General features: G+C 37.4%; 1 protein-coding gene across 1 annotated transcript in view; it reads right to left on the reverse strand.

Moving 5' to 3' along the window:
* Positions 1-17,334, reverse strand: part of GRM1 (glutamate metabotropic receptor 1) — a 416,528-nt gene that overhangs the window by 40,501 nt on the left and 358,693 nt on the right. The window contains 2 exon segments of the mRNA XM_020986558.2: positions 1,206-1,332; positions 14,904-15,072. Of these exon segments, the coding sequence (XP_020842217.1) occupies positions 1,206-1,332; positions 14,904-15,072 (296 nt within the window).

Below are 17,334 nucleotides of genomic sequence, written 5' to 3' on the forward strand. Positions count from 1 at the left end.
AACACATTCTATTTGCTAAAGGGGCGATATAATTTGTAGGGGAGTTTACAGAGAAGACTACTGTTTGGTTGCCATGTGGACAAAGGGATCTTTGAGGCCTCTTTCTCTAAGATCTGGCTTTCCAACTTCACAATATGTTGTGTTGCTTTTTCCCCCTTTTATTCTTGAACTTAACAAACACCAAATAAAATGAGCATTTCCATATAATGAGTAGAAGAGAATAAGAATATTATACGTGCAACTGAAAAATGTATATCATGTACTATTTTCTGTATTTCTTAAATGACCTAACGTCAATGTTTCAACCTTGCATTAGGAAATGCATAAAAGATGTTTAGTATATTGAACTATGTAGAATGATGACTATGAGTATGATTGAGCATTGCATTTATCTTTGCTTGTTATACTTTACTTACTTAAGTGTTCTAAAAGGCAAAGTAAATGACACAAATCCTACCCTTTAGAAACTTAAAATTTTTAAATCTTATTTTTATCTTTTGTCATTATATTATCATAATTTCTGAATGTTTCTCTCCCACCTCTTCTACCCAAGGAGCCATCCCTTATAACAATTTTTTTTAAAAGAAAGAGAAAACATTCAGCAAAACCAATCAACACATCAATCACATTTGACCCCAGAGGCAATATTCCACACTCATAGTACTCCACCTCTGCGAAGAAAGGAAGGGAAATACATTTTCTCTACTCTTCTCCAGGGCCAATCAATGAGTTCTTTGGCACCTAAGTAATATGTATTTATATTTATTATTTAAACATATTTATATTTAATATTTAGAAGTATTTAGAAATACCAATGACATACAAGTACTAGAAAATCTCATTGTAAAACATTTCAAAGTGATTCACTTTATTTTGGGTCAAATTGGGTCCTCCTTTCCTTCTATGTTTCCCAACACTATACAGTATTATCAGCTTAAACTTAAAAAAAATAATAATGGCAGTATTCTAGTACAATACTCCACTAGTTTTGGAATTATTATACCACAATTATACTATACTATGAAATGCACTGAGGTGTTTGAGTGGAGTAAACAATATAAGCAAATGTGGAAAAACTTATTAAAAAGAATGTATCCTATGTAAATGTGTGAGAAAGGGGTCAGCATAATTCCTAGGATAGTAGGGGAAAACAGCATCAGAGCACTTTGAGGGGAGACAGTTCATGTAAATGAGAAGGGTCCTACCAGTGAGGTCTCTGTTTGGCCACCATCCAAGGTCACATGCTTTGCAGGTGAATTCATCTTGCACATACTCATTCTCCTTGCATGCTGTGCAGATCCAACAGCAACTCACCTCTCCTTTCCGGATGACCTAAAACATCAAGATTCTTCTTTCAGAAAGCTGGCCATTTCACTTCTTGTCATGCCAATGCTTTCATTCTTGCTCTTTTTAGTTTCAGGTGAACCAGAAGCTTATTTGAAGAACATTTCACATCCTAGGTGAACTTCAGAAGATACGGGGTTGGAATGCATGCTAGATTCACAATCAGTTGTGATACAGATATGAAGCTAATATGAAGGGTCTCTTGTTATTGTATGTTTCTAATAATTGTCTGAATGTTTTTCCCTAAACCTAGAGAACTCACAAGAACTTTACTCACAGAGAGAATGATGGTAATGAGGTACAATAGAAAGAACAATGAGGCCTTAGAAATAAAATTCTTATTTGATGACTACCCCTTCTTCACAGCTATAGCTAGTCACCAAGTATGTCTGATTCTTCCTATATAATGATCCTTCCTTGATATTACTAACCCCCACCCTGGTATTGTACTTTCACTAACTCACTCCTGGATGGTAACAAGAGCCTCCATCTGTATAATCTACCTGAAATCTTTCTATCTCCCCAAATTTTTCCTGCACATAACTGCTAAGATGACCTCACTTCCCTGGTCAAGAAATTTCAGTGCTCCCTTATCACATTTCCAATAAACTTTAAACTCCTCAGCATTATACTTAACACTATATAGTATATTACTATCTGTTCATTGCCTCTCTCCAGCTTCCCGATAATATGTTGTGTGTGTGTGTGTGTGTGTGTGTGTGTGTGTGTGAGCGCGTGTGTGGGGGGGTATACGTGTGAACATGCATGCAGCTTCATCACTTATTATCTAAAACCATAGGCTAATAAATAGAAAGCTGGAAGGGACATTAGGGACCGTCTAGTCCATTCTCTTTATTTTTACAGATGAGGGAGCTAAGGCTCAGGTTAAATGACCTCCCAGAATGACTGCTTCACCCCCAGCTAGCTAGTCACCATATTAATTCAGTATTTCCCAGTCGCTCAACTTAACACACTTGATTTGCCTTCTTGATTTCTTGATTTTTCTTCAAGAAAATTTTTACCTTTCACAAGGGGGAAAAACCAACAAAGTGTAACTCCACTTTGGATCTCATTATTACTAACAGAGAAGAGTTGATTGCTAGGTGGAAATTATAGGAAGTCTAAAATGGTAATTATTTTTAGACATTGTAACAGAGAAGGAGAAAATCCAAGCATAGCCTGATATGCCCTGTAGATTTTGGGAAAGCAGATTTCAGTGGCTTCAGAGGAAATGTAGGTAGGATCTCACTTATGAAAATGTTAGAGAGTAAGTCAGATCAGAAGGATTGGGAAAAGCTCAAGAATGGCATTCTGAGAACAAAGGGAAATGGTTGCAATGAGGAATCAGTCAACAAATATTTATTAAGTTCCTACTTTGTACCAGTGCTAGGAAGAAAAATAGGACTTACATGAAAATACTCCTGTGAATGTACAGGGAACTGACCAACAAATTACTTTTTTAAAATGTATAGGAAATGGAAACAAGGCCAGGTAAGAAAGGATGAATATGAGTTCATTATAGTCCTCTAACGATAGTGTCAGGAATGCTAAAGTTCCCAATGAGCTGAGGCTAATGAGGGAAGCTAAAAGCAATACTAGGGTTTTTTTTCTTTTTAAAGCTAAAAGCGAGAAAAAGAGGATCGTAGAAGGGATAGACCCCTTGCTTGGAGTTGAGAGGAGGATGAAAACAGAAAACAGAGAGAAAGCAGATCTGTTTCTTCCTTATTTTGTTTCTGTTTTTTCCTCTGCCAAATAGTATGACTTTTGCCCTAGAAATGACAGAACAAAAATTGATAATAGAGAGTCGATACCAAGATAAGTGAAGCATTAATAGGAGAACACTAGTTACCCCTAGATGAATTCATGTTATCTAGCCCAGATGAACTAGATCCTAGGGACCTGAGAGAATGGCCAATGTCATTGCAGAGCCACTGTCTGTGATATCTGAAAGCTCATTGAAAATGGAAGAGATACCATATGATTTGGAGAAGGGCTAATTACCATTTTTGCTTTCTTTTTTTTTTTTTTGGCTAGGCAATGGGGTTAAGTGACTTACCCAGGGTCACATAGCTAGTAAGTGTCAAGTATCTGAGACTGGATTTGAACTCAAGTACTCCTGACTCTAGGACTGGTGCTCTATCCACTGTGCCACTTAGCTGCCCCTAATTACCTTTTTTTTTTTTAAATAGGAGAGAGTAACATTTCCAAACTAAAAGCCAATGAGCTTGACTTTGAATCTGGAAAAATTATAGACCAGATGATTAAAGAGACAGTTGATGAATAGCAAGAAAGGGAAGTTTATCCAGGTTTTAGCAAGACTTTTTGATTAATGTCTTACATTCTTATGGGGAAGATGGAGAGATATGGATTTGATGATAATACAGTTAGACGAATTCAGAATTGGTTGGATTACTCCACTCAAAGAGTAGTTGTTAATGGTTTGATATAAATATGGTGGGAGTCCTTTGGTGGAACCTCCCAGGAATTTGTCTTTGGCCCTATGTTATTTAACATCTTTATAGATAAAGATAGAAAGACTTAGATAAAGGCATAGATGGCATGCTCTTCAAGTTTTCAGATGACACCAAGCTATGAGTGATAGCTAACATACTGGATGACAGTCAGAATCCAAAAGAATAGTGACAGACACAGGAAAATGATAAGTGTTGGAGAGGATATGAGAAAACTGGAACACTAATTAGCATTGCTGATGGCGTTGTAAACTGATCCAACCATTCTGGAGAGCAATTTGGAACTATCCCCAAAGGGCTATAAAAATGTGCATACCCTTTGACCCAGCAATACCACTTCTAAGGCTGTATTCCAAAGAGATCATACAAATGGGAAAAGGACTCACAAGTACAAAAATATTTATAGCAGGTCTTTTTATGGTGGCAAAGAGTTGGAAATTGAGAGGATGCCCATCAGTTGGGAATGGCTGAACAAGTTGTGGTACATGAATGTAATGGAATAGTATTGTGCAATAAGAAATGATGAGCAAGTGGACTTCAGAAAAACCTGGAAAGACTTGTATGGACTGATGCTGAGTGAAGTGAGCAGAATCAGGTGAATGTTTTGTACAGCAACAGCCGCATTGTATGATGACTAACTTTGATAGACCTAGCTCTTCTCAACAATGCAAGGATCTAAGACATCTCCAAAAGTCTCATGATGGAAAATGGCATCCACATCAGAGAAAGAACTATGCAGTCTGAATGCAGATTGAAGCATCCTATTTGCTCTTTTTTCCTTCTGTTTTGTTTCTTCTTTCTTGTGGTTCCTCCTATTGGTTCTAATTCTTCTTTACAACATGACTAATGTGAAAATATATTTAACAGGAATGCATATATACAGCCTATATCAGATTGCATGCTGTCTTGGGGAGGGAGGAAGAAAGGGAGGGGTAGAAAATTTAAAACTCAAAAGCTTGTGGAAGTGAATGTTGACAACTAAAAATAAATAAATTTTAAAAATAGTGACAGGCTAGAATATTGGGATGAATCAAATAAGATAAACTTCAATAAAGATAAATATAAAATCTTACAGTTGGGCACAAGAAAATCAACTAGACAAAATGAAAATGGGTAAGGCATGGCTAGATAGCATTTGTTCTGGGAAAAAAATGCTGAGAATTTCAGTATATTGTAAGCTCAATACGAGTTAGCAAAGTGATCTGGCAGATGAAAAAATTAATGTGATCTTAGACTCCATTAAGAGAATCAGTGCTTCCAGGAATAGAGAAGAGATAGTCCTTGCTTTGATCAGTTCTCATCCCAGAGTGCTGTGTTTAGTTCTGGGTGCCACAGCTTAGGAAGAGTGCTGATGAGCTGGAGAGAGTCCAGGGGAGGGTGACCAGCATCACCAAAGGTTTTATTCCATGTCACGTGAAGAGTGGTTGAAAGAATGGGGAACATTTCTCTTGTAAGAGGGAAGAGGCAAGAGGGAGACAGTAGCTACCTTTAAGTATTTGATGGGTTTTTCGTGTATAGAGAGGATTAGATTTTATTCTGTTTAGCCCAAGAGGGCAAAACTAGGAGTGATGATTGGAAGTTGCAAAGAGGCAATTTAGGTTTAATGTCAGGAAACCATTCCTTGAAATTGGAGCTGTCCAAGAGTGGACTGGGCTCTCCTGAGAGGTGGTGGGTTCCCAATTCCACCCTTACCCCACACCTTTGGTGACCTTAGAGACCAGGCCAGATTATCACTTTAGGGGTACATTATTGTGGGGCTTCCTTTCATGTATGGGTTGGAACCAACACTCAAATTCTTTGATTCTGTGTTTTAGAATCAGTAAGGATACAATTTTTAAGAATACTTATTCAGACATACTTGCTTATATTCTGAAATATTATAAAAATATGAAAGTAGAGCCATGTAAATCAAAAACTTCAGGCCAAGAAAGAAGATAGATTTAAAATGGAAAGACTGGGTTTAGGCTTTTCTGATCATTCTATGTAAAGAGCCAAATTAATTTTTCAAAAGCCGAGAAATATAAAGAAAGATCAAATTCCTATCAAACAGAAATAAATAACAAGTGTAGTAAGAGAAATGACCAAGGGGAAGGAAAGATGCTTCCTTTACATGATGCCAGATGGTGGTGGGAAATATATTTATATGTGTATGTACACACGCATACACACACACATATACACACATATAAACAGTCACATATATATAAATTTAATAACTGCAAAATGGAATAAAGAAAGCTTTCAAGGGATGGAGTAAAACCAATTAGAGAGTAAAATAAATATTTCTGCCTAGAGAAGTTTTTAATGACACGCTTAGATAGGAAAAAGCAAGGATTCAGAAATAACAAAATTTAAAAATCTGGTAACAGATGTCTACATGTTTGGGGAAGAGAATAAATCATGAAAGAATAAAGACATTGCTCATGGGTGAATTGAGGTGTGCAGACAGAGGAGAAGGGGAGGGTAGATTTCTAGGATGAAAATGGAGGGGCTAAAATAGTGCCAAAAGATTAATTGTGGAAAATTGAATTCTGGATGGAATTGTTTCAAGAGAAAGATAAGGTACTAGAGAACAGGAAAGAACGTGGTTGAAGCATATATTAAAAGCATATATATATGTGTGTGTATATATATATATATATATACACACACACACAAACACATACATACATATAACTTTTGCTTAAGCACATATTAAAGGATGAAGAAACATGATTTAACAGCAGATACAGTTCACGAAGTGAGCAGCATGATCAAATTCTTGAGGAGAGGAGAAGCTTCTGGGTTTGAAGGCTTCACTACCTAGTCCTACAAGACTTTTCAGGATGGCCTGAACAAATGTTCATACTGCACTATCCAGTGGCATATGAGAAATGATCAGCACACAAAAAAAAAATATATATGCATACATTTATGTGTATGTGTATATATGTGTATATATATATGTATACACACATATATGTGAGCATAAATCATAGAACTTGACAGGAAAAAGAAAAGGCAGGGAAGATTTTTTAGGTTTAACTCAAGGGGAAAAAACAACAACTTTTGATTGGATTAATTTCTTTAAGAACCTACAAAGCTTTGGAACTTATGATCTCCCACCTCCCACCCCTGCAAAAACAAATGAACAAGTGAACAAACAAAAACCCACCCTCTTTCTAAACTTCTCTCTTTCTACTGAAGATACTTCCTTGCAAAGTTGGAGTCAAATTTGGAGTCATCCATGATTCCTCTCTCCATCTCATGCTCCATATCCACCCACCGTCAAGTCTTGCTGGTTCTATCTGCATATCACATGTTTATGTTCATTACTTTCCACTCAGAGGGTTATCATTGTCATTTGAACCCTCATTACCTCTCAGTAGAGCATCATTATAGTCTCCCCATGAGTTTCCCTGCTTCCAGTTTCTGTCCTTGACTATCCATCCTCTACAGAGCTGTCAAAATAACCTTCCAAAGCCACCCTTCCCCTTGTCACTGCTTAGCAATTTGCAATGGTTCCCTATTGTCTCTAGTATTCAAGTCCCATTAACAGTCTAAATGACATTTCATATGCCTCCCCTTCATCATGCACTCTAGTCAAATTGGCTTACTAGCCATTCCCCAAACTTTCCTTCCATCTGTACCTATAATGTACGTTCTTTCTCTCTCTCTCTCTCTCTCTCTCTCTCTCTCTCTCTCTCTCTCTCTCTCTCTCTATATATATATATATATATATATATATATATATATGTATGTGTGTGTGTGTATGTATGTATACATACACATATATACATGCATACACATATATACACACATACATAAATGTCAATAATGCACCTTCTCTCTCTCTCATCCTCTAGAATACTTAGGTTCACCCAAGGCTAAGATAAGATGACATTTCCTATAAAAAGTCATTCCAGACCACCCCCTCCCCGTTAATGTTCTTTCCCTTCCCAAATTACTTCATATTTGCTTAGTAGTATACATGTTCATAGGATCATTTACACAGAGCTGGATAGAATCTTAACATTCATTTGGCCCTCTCAATTTACAGACAAAGAAACTGAATCACACAGAAGCTAAATAACTTGCTCAAGGCCCCACAGGTGGTAAATGGCAATGCCTTGGTTTGAGCCCTAGTATTCTGCCTCCAAATGTAGCACTCTCTCCACAGCACCATATTACTCCTAGAGGAAAGGACTGTTTCTTTTTTGTCGTATCCTGAGCACTTCCCATGGTCCCTGAAACATAGCAAGGGCTTAACAGATGTTTGTTAAGTTGAATTGTTTGCATGATAAACTGCTGAAATATGTGAAAACAAAATATTGATATGACCGGCATGGTCATGCTGAAGAGGTAAATTCCATTTATTTAGAGATGAAATGAACTGAAGATCTTAAGACTAAAAGAAACATTTTCTTTCATTGGTTAACAGGTTAAACAGTCATAACATATTACATTTTTGTTGGCTGCTCATGCTTGTTAGTTTATAGTGGAAGTCTGTAAGGAAATTTGCTTGTATCTGGAATCTTTTTAGGGATAGTATAGCTATACTTGGAAATTGCTTTTTCAGTCATTGTAATCATGGCCAACACCTTGTGACCCCATTTGGGCTTTTCTTGGGAAAGATACTGAAGTGGTTTGTTATTTCCTTCTCCAGCTCATTTTACAGATGAAGAAACTGAGTCAAACAGGGTTAAGTGACTAGCTTAGGGTCACACAGCTAGTAAGTGTCTGAGGCCAAATTTGAATCAGATCTTTCTGACTCTAGGCCCTGCTCTCTATCCACTATGCCACCTACCTGCCAGAAATTTCTTGACAGGCTTATTAAAGGGGAAAAAAATGTATTGAAGATTATGTAGCAATGTATACATGACAATGAGTAACTGAATTGCATTGGACTGAACTCTAATTGTGGCAGGACTATGTAGAAAACATCTTGTAAATCACTAATATTAAGATAACTAAACTCAAGTCACAGGTCTGATCATTTCATCCCGCTGCTCAAAAATCATCACTGGCTCCCTATTGTCTCTAGGATAGACACAAACTCCTTAGTTTGGTGTCTAAGACTTTCTACAACCCACCTTCCCAGCTGTTCTTGACAAATTCTGCTTACTAGCCAAACTGGATACTATTTGTTCTCTGAATTTGACCGTCTATATCCTATTCTGTGCATTTGTACAAGGAAGGAAAGATGAAAACATGCATTTATTAAGTGTCTACCATGTGCCAGACGCTATGCTAAGATAACACAATCTCATTTTATCCTCACAACAACCTGGGAGGTAGGTGCTCCTATTACCTTCATTTTATATAATTAATAAACTGAGGCAAACAGAGGTTAAATAACTTGCCCAGGGTCATACAGCTAGGAGGTATCTGAGGCTGTATTTGAACTCAAGTCTTCCTGGCCAGGTGTGGTACTCTGAGCCCAAATGCTCAGGACTTAATAAACATTTGTTGAATTAGGTTTTATAAGAATTTGTCCTCAACAATGTTTTTTATATGTTATACTCATAAGAGAAGCAGGCATGTTTTTAAAAAGCATTTTAAGTTGCATTCAGAATGAAAAGCCTTTCATTGTTAATAAAGGAATTTATTAACCCTGAAATTAGCCCCCAAACTCTCCCGTAAATTGGCTGTGTCTGTACTTTGGAGAGGCTGCTGAGATTTCCTTTCATGTCACCTGGGCTTGGTAGGTGGTAAATTAGTTGTGTTTGAATATAAGTGCAGCTATTTGGTAAACAGAATTTGAATTTCTTTTATTTCCACACTGCCTGGAGAGTTTGTGGGAACAAACAGATAAACATTATTTTTCCACTTCAGGGACAAATCTTTTCCCACCGAATGGCACAATACTTTTGAAACAGTACCTTCCCTGCCCTAGGCTGCATTTATGGTGAACACTCCATGCTCTTGCTGTTCAGTTGTTTTTCAACCACGTCTGACTCTTCGTGACCCCATTTGGGGTTTTCTTGACAAAGATATTGGAGTGGTTTGCCATTTCCTTCTCCAGCTTATTTTACAGATGAAGAAACTGAGGCAAACAGTGTAAGTGATCACACAGCTAGTAAGTATCTGAGGTCACATTTGAACTCAGGAAGAGAGGTCTTCCTGACTATAGTCCTGGCACTCTATCTACATACCACAATAGTGCCGAACAATGCTTTCTAGGCATTCATCTTGCCAGGCACCAGGAGCGGAGTTCCATAGACAACCTGCTCTCTGGTCTAGCAATGAGTGACCCTGCTTCTCTTCTGGAATGTGTGAGCCATTGTACAAAGGACACATGGCTATCCATTCATAGCCTGCCAGGGGTAAAGTTGGCAGGAAGGAATTTCTAAGGGAGCTGCTGTGCAGCAAATCTCAGGAGGAAGGGGATATTTTTTCCTGCCTTTTTTTCCCCGCCTCTCACTTTTAATACCTAGAAGACTGCTCTTTGCCTATCCATAAAGTATTTCACAGGCATGGCATTGTAGACTTAATACAGTGGAAAGCATCCCTGTGACAAACTCTCTCTGGTCTTCAGGCTTGGAAAAAGCAGCACCTGGGACTGTGTTCTCCATATTCTATGGCAACAGGTACAATCAGCTTGGTATTTCATTACTACCTACCAGGGTATTGCTGGCCACAGAGAATCCCTTTCACCAGTGGACAGCCATGGAGAAACACAGAGCCACATGGATGGACTCTGATGATAGTTCTACATAACAAGACTTAGACATCCCTTCTGAGGGGATAGAATGTAGCACGAGAGCCAGCCTGTTAGACTACCCAGATGGTGTCAGAAGCTATAAAGATGAGACAGGGCTAGTTGGATTAATATTATTTTCCTCTCTTAAAATGAGACAGAACTAGTGAGTTTAAGCATACTGGAGTAGCCCGTTCTCCGCTGCTATAATAGATAAAATATAAAAGCCCTCCACTGTGCTTTGGTGACACAGAAACTGTCCTTGCCTCTGCAACAAGAGATTGGCACAGGGTGGGAAGGCTACCTGGAGCACAGACTAGCAGGGGTTCCCACCTGCACAGTGGCTGCATGGTTCATGAGGTTGGCTTGGCAGTTCTGGATGGAGGGTGGGGTAAGGACACACTCCCATACAGTTGCTGCTACACCAACAGCTGGGCTGGATGACATTTATATCATGACTTGGCTGCATTAAGAGATGAATCACAGAAAATTAGTGATAGAAATGACTTATTAGGTCATCTAATCTATACTCCTGCCACTTCAAAGTACCTCCCCCAATCTATATTTTTCATCATCTCACTCAATCTGTTTTTAAATTGTATGAGATAGAGTTTTCGCCATCCTTCCCTTATAGAGAATCCTCTTACATCTAAACCCTACCTATCCTTTATTCTTGTTTACAGCATACAGTCAACTCTGCTATAACATGCCAAATGTGTTCCCCCAAAGCACCATGTTATAAAAAAATCATGCTATAAAAACAACAGAGTTTAGGGAGGTGATGGTTCCTAAAGTGGGTGATACCGCCCCCAGGGTGGCACTAGAACAATCCAGAGGGGTGGTAGTAGCCTCAGGTACAATGGGAGGGCATTGAATAAAAATAAAGGGGGTGGTGGAAGCATCAGGAAAGAAGAGAAGAAAATTTTGAAAAACCATTCCTGCCTGTTTCATCTGTTATGTAACAGAGTTAAAGTCATAGTGATTACATTATTTTCCAAATAAACGCACAAAATGCAAGTTATAGCCAATCAGTGGTCAAGTCCACCTACAGGTCTTAACGAGCAAGTGTTGGCAGGCCAACATATTGTGCATTGTTGGGATGTTCAGCATGCATCAACAGGAGTATGTGTGTGTAATGACTTGTTTACAATATGATATTATATAGTTACATGACTCAATATGTGTCATCAAAATTTCAGTACAGGAAAAAACCTAAAGATTTACAAGTCATTAAATTTAAGATGTATCATTTAAAAAAAAACTATTTTTATATATTTTTTGAAATGACGCAAATTTTTAAAAAAAAAACTGTTAAAGAGTTAAAGAAAGTAGATTTCCAGGAGGTTATTGAGTGATTTTTTTTTTGAAAAGGGGACAGTAGGCCAAATGAGTTTGGGAACCTCTGATTTAGACCCTTGGTGTTGACACAGACTAGCCATGTGGTCAAGTAACTTGTCTTCTCTGATCTTTAATTCTTTAGCTTTAAAATCAGAGTAATAATAACATTTTCTACTACATCATTGGTATAGTGGATAGAGAGCCAGAAAGACATGGGTAGAAGTCTTGCTGCTGACACAGACTGGCTGTATGACTTAAGGAATTAATATCCTCCCAAGGAAAGTGTTTCAGCCAACAAGTTGCCAAATAGGTCCTGATTTGCAGTGAGAGAAAGAGTTTCCCTATAGGAAGATCCTTATACCAATGACATCAGGGAGTTGGGGACAACAAACAAACCTCACAGAGCTTTTGAAATCACAAAATGCTGTATATAAGGTGTTACTATCACCCCCAATTTCTTTTGTTTTGTTTTTAATAAATTTAATTTTTGGGTTTTCCCCAATTACATGTAAAAACAATTTAAAAAATTTAAAAAAAATTTTGAGTTCCAAATTCTCTTCCTCCTTTCTTCCCCTCATTGAGAAAGGATTTTGATTTTATATAGGTTTCATCACCAATTTTTTTTTTTAAAATGGACAGGACTTGAAATATTTCCCTCACAAGCTTATCCATACATCACATCCTACCTCCTGCCTCTGGGCTGCCCTGGGCCTAAAATGTGCTCCTTCATCTATCTCTTAAAATCCCTTGCTTCCTTCATTGTTCATTGACCCTCCAACATGAGTCTTTTCCTCATTCTTACAATTGCTAATGCTACCCAAAAATTATCATATGTGATATTTCCCTAAAGAGAAGGTAAACTTTTTGACAAGGGCATACTTGACTTTTGTCTTTGTATTCCCAATAAGGTCAATAGGTGGAACAATGGATAGAGCACTGGACCCATGGTCAGGAAGATCTGACTTCAAATCCATTCTCAGACCCTTTCTAGTTGTGTGACCTTGGACAAGTCCCCCTCTGCCTTAGTTTCCTCAACTGTAAAATAGGGATAATAACAGTATTTACCTCCCAGGGTTGCTGTAAGGATCAAATTAGAAATATTTGCAATGTATAACACCTGACATATAGTAGGTGTGGTTCCATATGGTTCTTAGTATAGTGCTTTGCAAAATATATGTGCTTGATGAATGTAGATCATTGTGAAACTCAAGTTTTCTTCACATATAGAGAGAGCAGCTTTTATTCAATTGAATAAGAACTTTTAAAGTATCTATGGTGTTATATAAATTAACTAGGACACAGTAAAATTAAATTTATTGACAGACAATATACCTTACAAGTTTTTATATCTTTAGGAAAAAAAAGCAGTGGGTGATATGTACTTCTTTTGCTGCAATCATTTCTTTTTCATTATTTGGCATTAATTCACAGGATTTCAGCACATTTTTAAATACATCATCATGAACCCACACTTTTTTGGATATAAAGTGCACTTTTGTTGAATACTGCATTTTTCAATGTCTAATCTTGATTATAGCCCATAGGTTTTCAATGGATTTTAAGTGAGGCAAACTCCTATATCATTGAAGCATGATTTATCTCCTTCTCTTAGATAAATTTGCTAGCCTTTTGTGACATGTGGAATGAGTCAAAATCATGGTTTAGTGTTCCAGTATCTATTTGGGGATTTCAGTAATTTTGGAACTTTGCTTATTTTCATTATTTGCAGCAATCATTTCTAGGTTTTTGACATTTTTCATTTCTGACTGCATTTTCCTTTGCACTTTAGTGCTACTGGTCCTGTTTAATTGTGAGTTTAAAAAATCCTTAAAATGCTATGATCCTTGAAACGCTTGATTTCCTCAAATCTATTGCAATTATCACTGACGGTCACTAAACTATGCTCTTTTAAAGCTATAACTTTTGCATATGTCTTTGGAATAATATTTGTTCTCTAAAAACACAACAGAAGAGCAACAAAACGTGTTATATGACATAAGATCCAGCAATCAATAGACTGAGAGCTAACTAAAGATGCGGAGACCAATTCAGTGGCATTTCTGATGTTCATGTTGAGAAGCCCAGTGTTGGCAGAAGCATACACACACATGGTCATTGCTGCCACAAAATAAAACCTTATCAAAATCTTTGGCTTTTCCCAAGTAATTCACACATAATTATTCTATATACCCAGGACAAAGACAAAGACAAAAATTGACATTGTAAATTATAAAACACCTCACAAATTTGAGCTATTGTTATCAGGGGACATAAAAATGCTCAGCCTACAGTCAATTAGTATTTTCCAAGGAATCAGCAAGCTTGTGGGTGTCAAGGGAAGGGGATGAGGGATGCTGCTATTTTAGTTGTATGCTTTTTTAATGTTGTCCAGCTTCAGTAAACCACAGGAAGAGCAAAGATCCTCGAGTTTTTATTTTCCCGTTCATTTCCCTTTGACCTATTGTTTCTATTAGAGGTCTATCTTCATTGTATTCATGTATATACTTTGACCTGTTTTCCACCTCAAATAAAATATTAAAGAATATTTAAGTCAAGTCAACCCAAGAAAAATGTAGTAAGCACCTACTATGTGCCAGGCACTGTGTTAAACTCTGGGGATACAAAGAAAAAGGGGAAAATAGTTTCTGCCCTGAAGGAACTCACATTCTAATGGGAGAGAAAGCATGCAAAGAATTTGGAATGTACAAGATGTCTACAGAGTAGATGGAAGGTAATTTGAGAGAGGAAGACACTAACAGCTGGGGGAAGTCAGAAAGGCCTCCGGTAGAAGTGTGGGATTAAAGCAGATGGTCTCCCTTTCCTGGGACAGTATCCAAATTTATTACCATAAATGCATTATATTCCCTTTTTCTTTCTTCTGATGTGCACAAAATTCAGTTACACTAAAACTGGGTGGAAGGGTGAAGTGTAGGATGCAGGGCGGAGAGAAGGAAATAGCCAGCCTGGCATTCCATTTCTGGTCATACTTTGGTTTAAGGGAAAAAAAATGTTTTTCTTGAGTGCAATATGCTTCATCATAACCATTATCCACTAAAGTCTTGGAGGCTTACCTTAATCTGACCCTTTAAACAAGGTTCACTGCACACAGACCGTACCATGCCACTTTTGTTCATTTGAATCTTATAGTCATCAATATTCAGCACCCCTTCATGCCAGGTCCCGATGTGGACATAATCATACCGGTTAGCATCAGTGTACTGAAGATTCATGATATCATACCTAGGAAGGAGAAGAAACAGCATATCATAGTTACAGATTCCCTAAATAGCTACTTCATTCTGTACATAGTGATGCTGTCTTAAGAGAACAATCAATTCCTAAGAACTTGGGAACTGGTCATGTGGCATGGGAGACACTGGCACAGGACCACCCAGCATGGCATGGTGTGCCCACATCAGAGAAAGTGCTGTGCTCTGTGAGCAAAGCAGAATTGAAGCAGCTCAAAAGAAATGTGAGATGTGCAAATTTAGAGAATCTACTCCAAATATTCACATGGACTATTTGTGCCCAACTCGTGGTAGAACATTCCAAGCTCCTATTGGTCTGATCAGCCACAGTTGGACACACTGAGACTTGACTCTAGTATAGTGATGTCATTTTGGTCCTCTCTGAGAACAAAGTACAACAGCCCATAACACAAACTTCCCAATTCCATCCTTCAGTATCCATCTGTCCATTATCTATCTATTTCCTTCAACATTTCAAAAAATCTATGTTTTTATCAGTGTGGGCATTCCCTCCAGGAGTAAAGCTCACAACATCTCCAAAATGTCATGAGATGCTTTGACTAAAAGTAAAACAAAAGGAAAAAATCTGAACCATCATGTATTGGCCAATATTTTGGTTATAAGCCTCTCCAAATTTAATGTGTGGTACTTGGGTGATAGAGTGAATAGAAGACTAGACCTGGAGTCAGGAAGATCTGAATTCAAATCCAGCCTCTGGCATTTAATAGTTGTGTGACCCTGGGCAAGTTACTTTACCCCATTTGCCTCAGTTCCTCATCTGTAAAATGGGAGCACACTGGAGAAGAAAATGGCAGACCATTCTAGTATCTTTACCAAGAAAACCCCATGGACAAGTTCATGGGGCATGAAGAGTTGGATACAACTGAATGACTAAACAACAAACACCCGGTCTGTCATTAGACTTTTCCTGAAAGCTATTTTTAGCATTGTAGGCCCTATCGGAGTTTGTGTTCCACTGTCATAGCCTTGAGTCTGATTTTTCTGAAGAGATATTTTTTTTAAATCAGGGTCAATTCTATGTCAGAACAAAATATCAGAGTAGGACTTTCATGGATTATATGCACTTGACAAAAATATAGTGCATTTTATGTTGTAAGTGTATAGTTCGACCTTGGATAGCTTCTTCTAAGCACCATTCTCTCTCCCTGTAGTGAAAATGATAACTTCCAGGTTATTAGCATCAGTAATGATAATGAATTATTATACTTATGGAGCTGCTTCAGAAAATATTTCAGAGGCGATTGAGAGAGGCCATATTGGTATATTGGAAAGAAAACTGGATTTGGAGTCATAAGCCCTGGGTTTGAGTCCCATCTCAGATACTTAGTAGCTGTGTGACCCTGGGCAAGTCATTTAACCCCATTGGGCCTCAGTTTCCTGTAAAATGAGGGGGTTGGGCTTAATGGTGTCTCAAATCCCTTCCAGGTCTAGCACTAAGATCCCAAGTCTCATATCTGAAACTTATTAGCTGTAGGACCTCTCAGTGCCATTGCCTCTGACCATTGCCAGGAAAATGGATATAATAAAACTTGCACTATCTCCCTCATAAGGTTGTTATGAAGAAAATGTTTTATAAACTTTCTTTTTTTTCTTTTTTTAAAATTTTCTTTTTAATTTATGGAATAAAACAAGCATTTCCATAACATAGTACAATAAAAATGATGATTGTTCATGAAACTGCAAACCTACTATGCACAACTTGCTATTTTTTTCAAATACAAAACAAAATTATCATGCAATTTTTTCTTTTTTTCCTTCCCTACCACTATCCCCACCCTAGAAATGGCTACCATTAGACCCAAATAAATACATATTTACATGTAAAATTATTCTATACATATGTCTATCAATTTTTCTCTGGATGCAGATAGCATCTTTCTTCATGTGTCCTTTATAGTTATTTTTGGTGTTTGTAATAGACAAAATGATTTATTCACTTAAATTTGTTCTTAAAACAATATTGTTGTTACTGTATACAATGTTCTCTTGGTTCTGCCCATTTCTTTGTTTATTATTTCATGTAACTCTTCCCATGTTTTTCTTAGATCATTGAGCTCATCATTTCTTATACCACAATACTGTTCCATCACAATCATATACCACAGCTTGTTCAGTCACTCCCCAGTTGATGGGCACTACTGCAATTTCTAGTTTTTTGCCATCACAAAGAGAGCTGCTATAAACATTTTAAAACATATAGGTTCTTTTTCTTTTCCCCTAATCATCTTTGGAA

Source organism: Phascolarctos cinereus, unplaced genomic scaffold (genome assembly GCF_003287225.1).
Source record: "Phascolarctos cinereus isolate Bilbo 61053 unplaced genomic scaffold, phaCin_HiC Scaffold_5;HRSCAF=322, whole genome shotgun sequence".
Lineage (NCBI taxonomy): Eukaryota > Metazoa > Chordata > Mammalia > Diprotodontia > Phascolarctidae > Phascolarctos > Phascolarctos cinereus.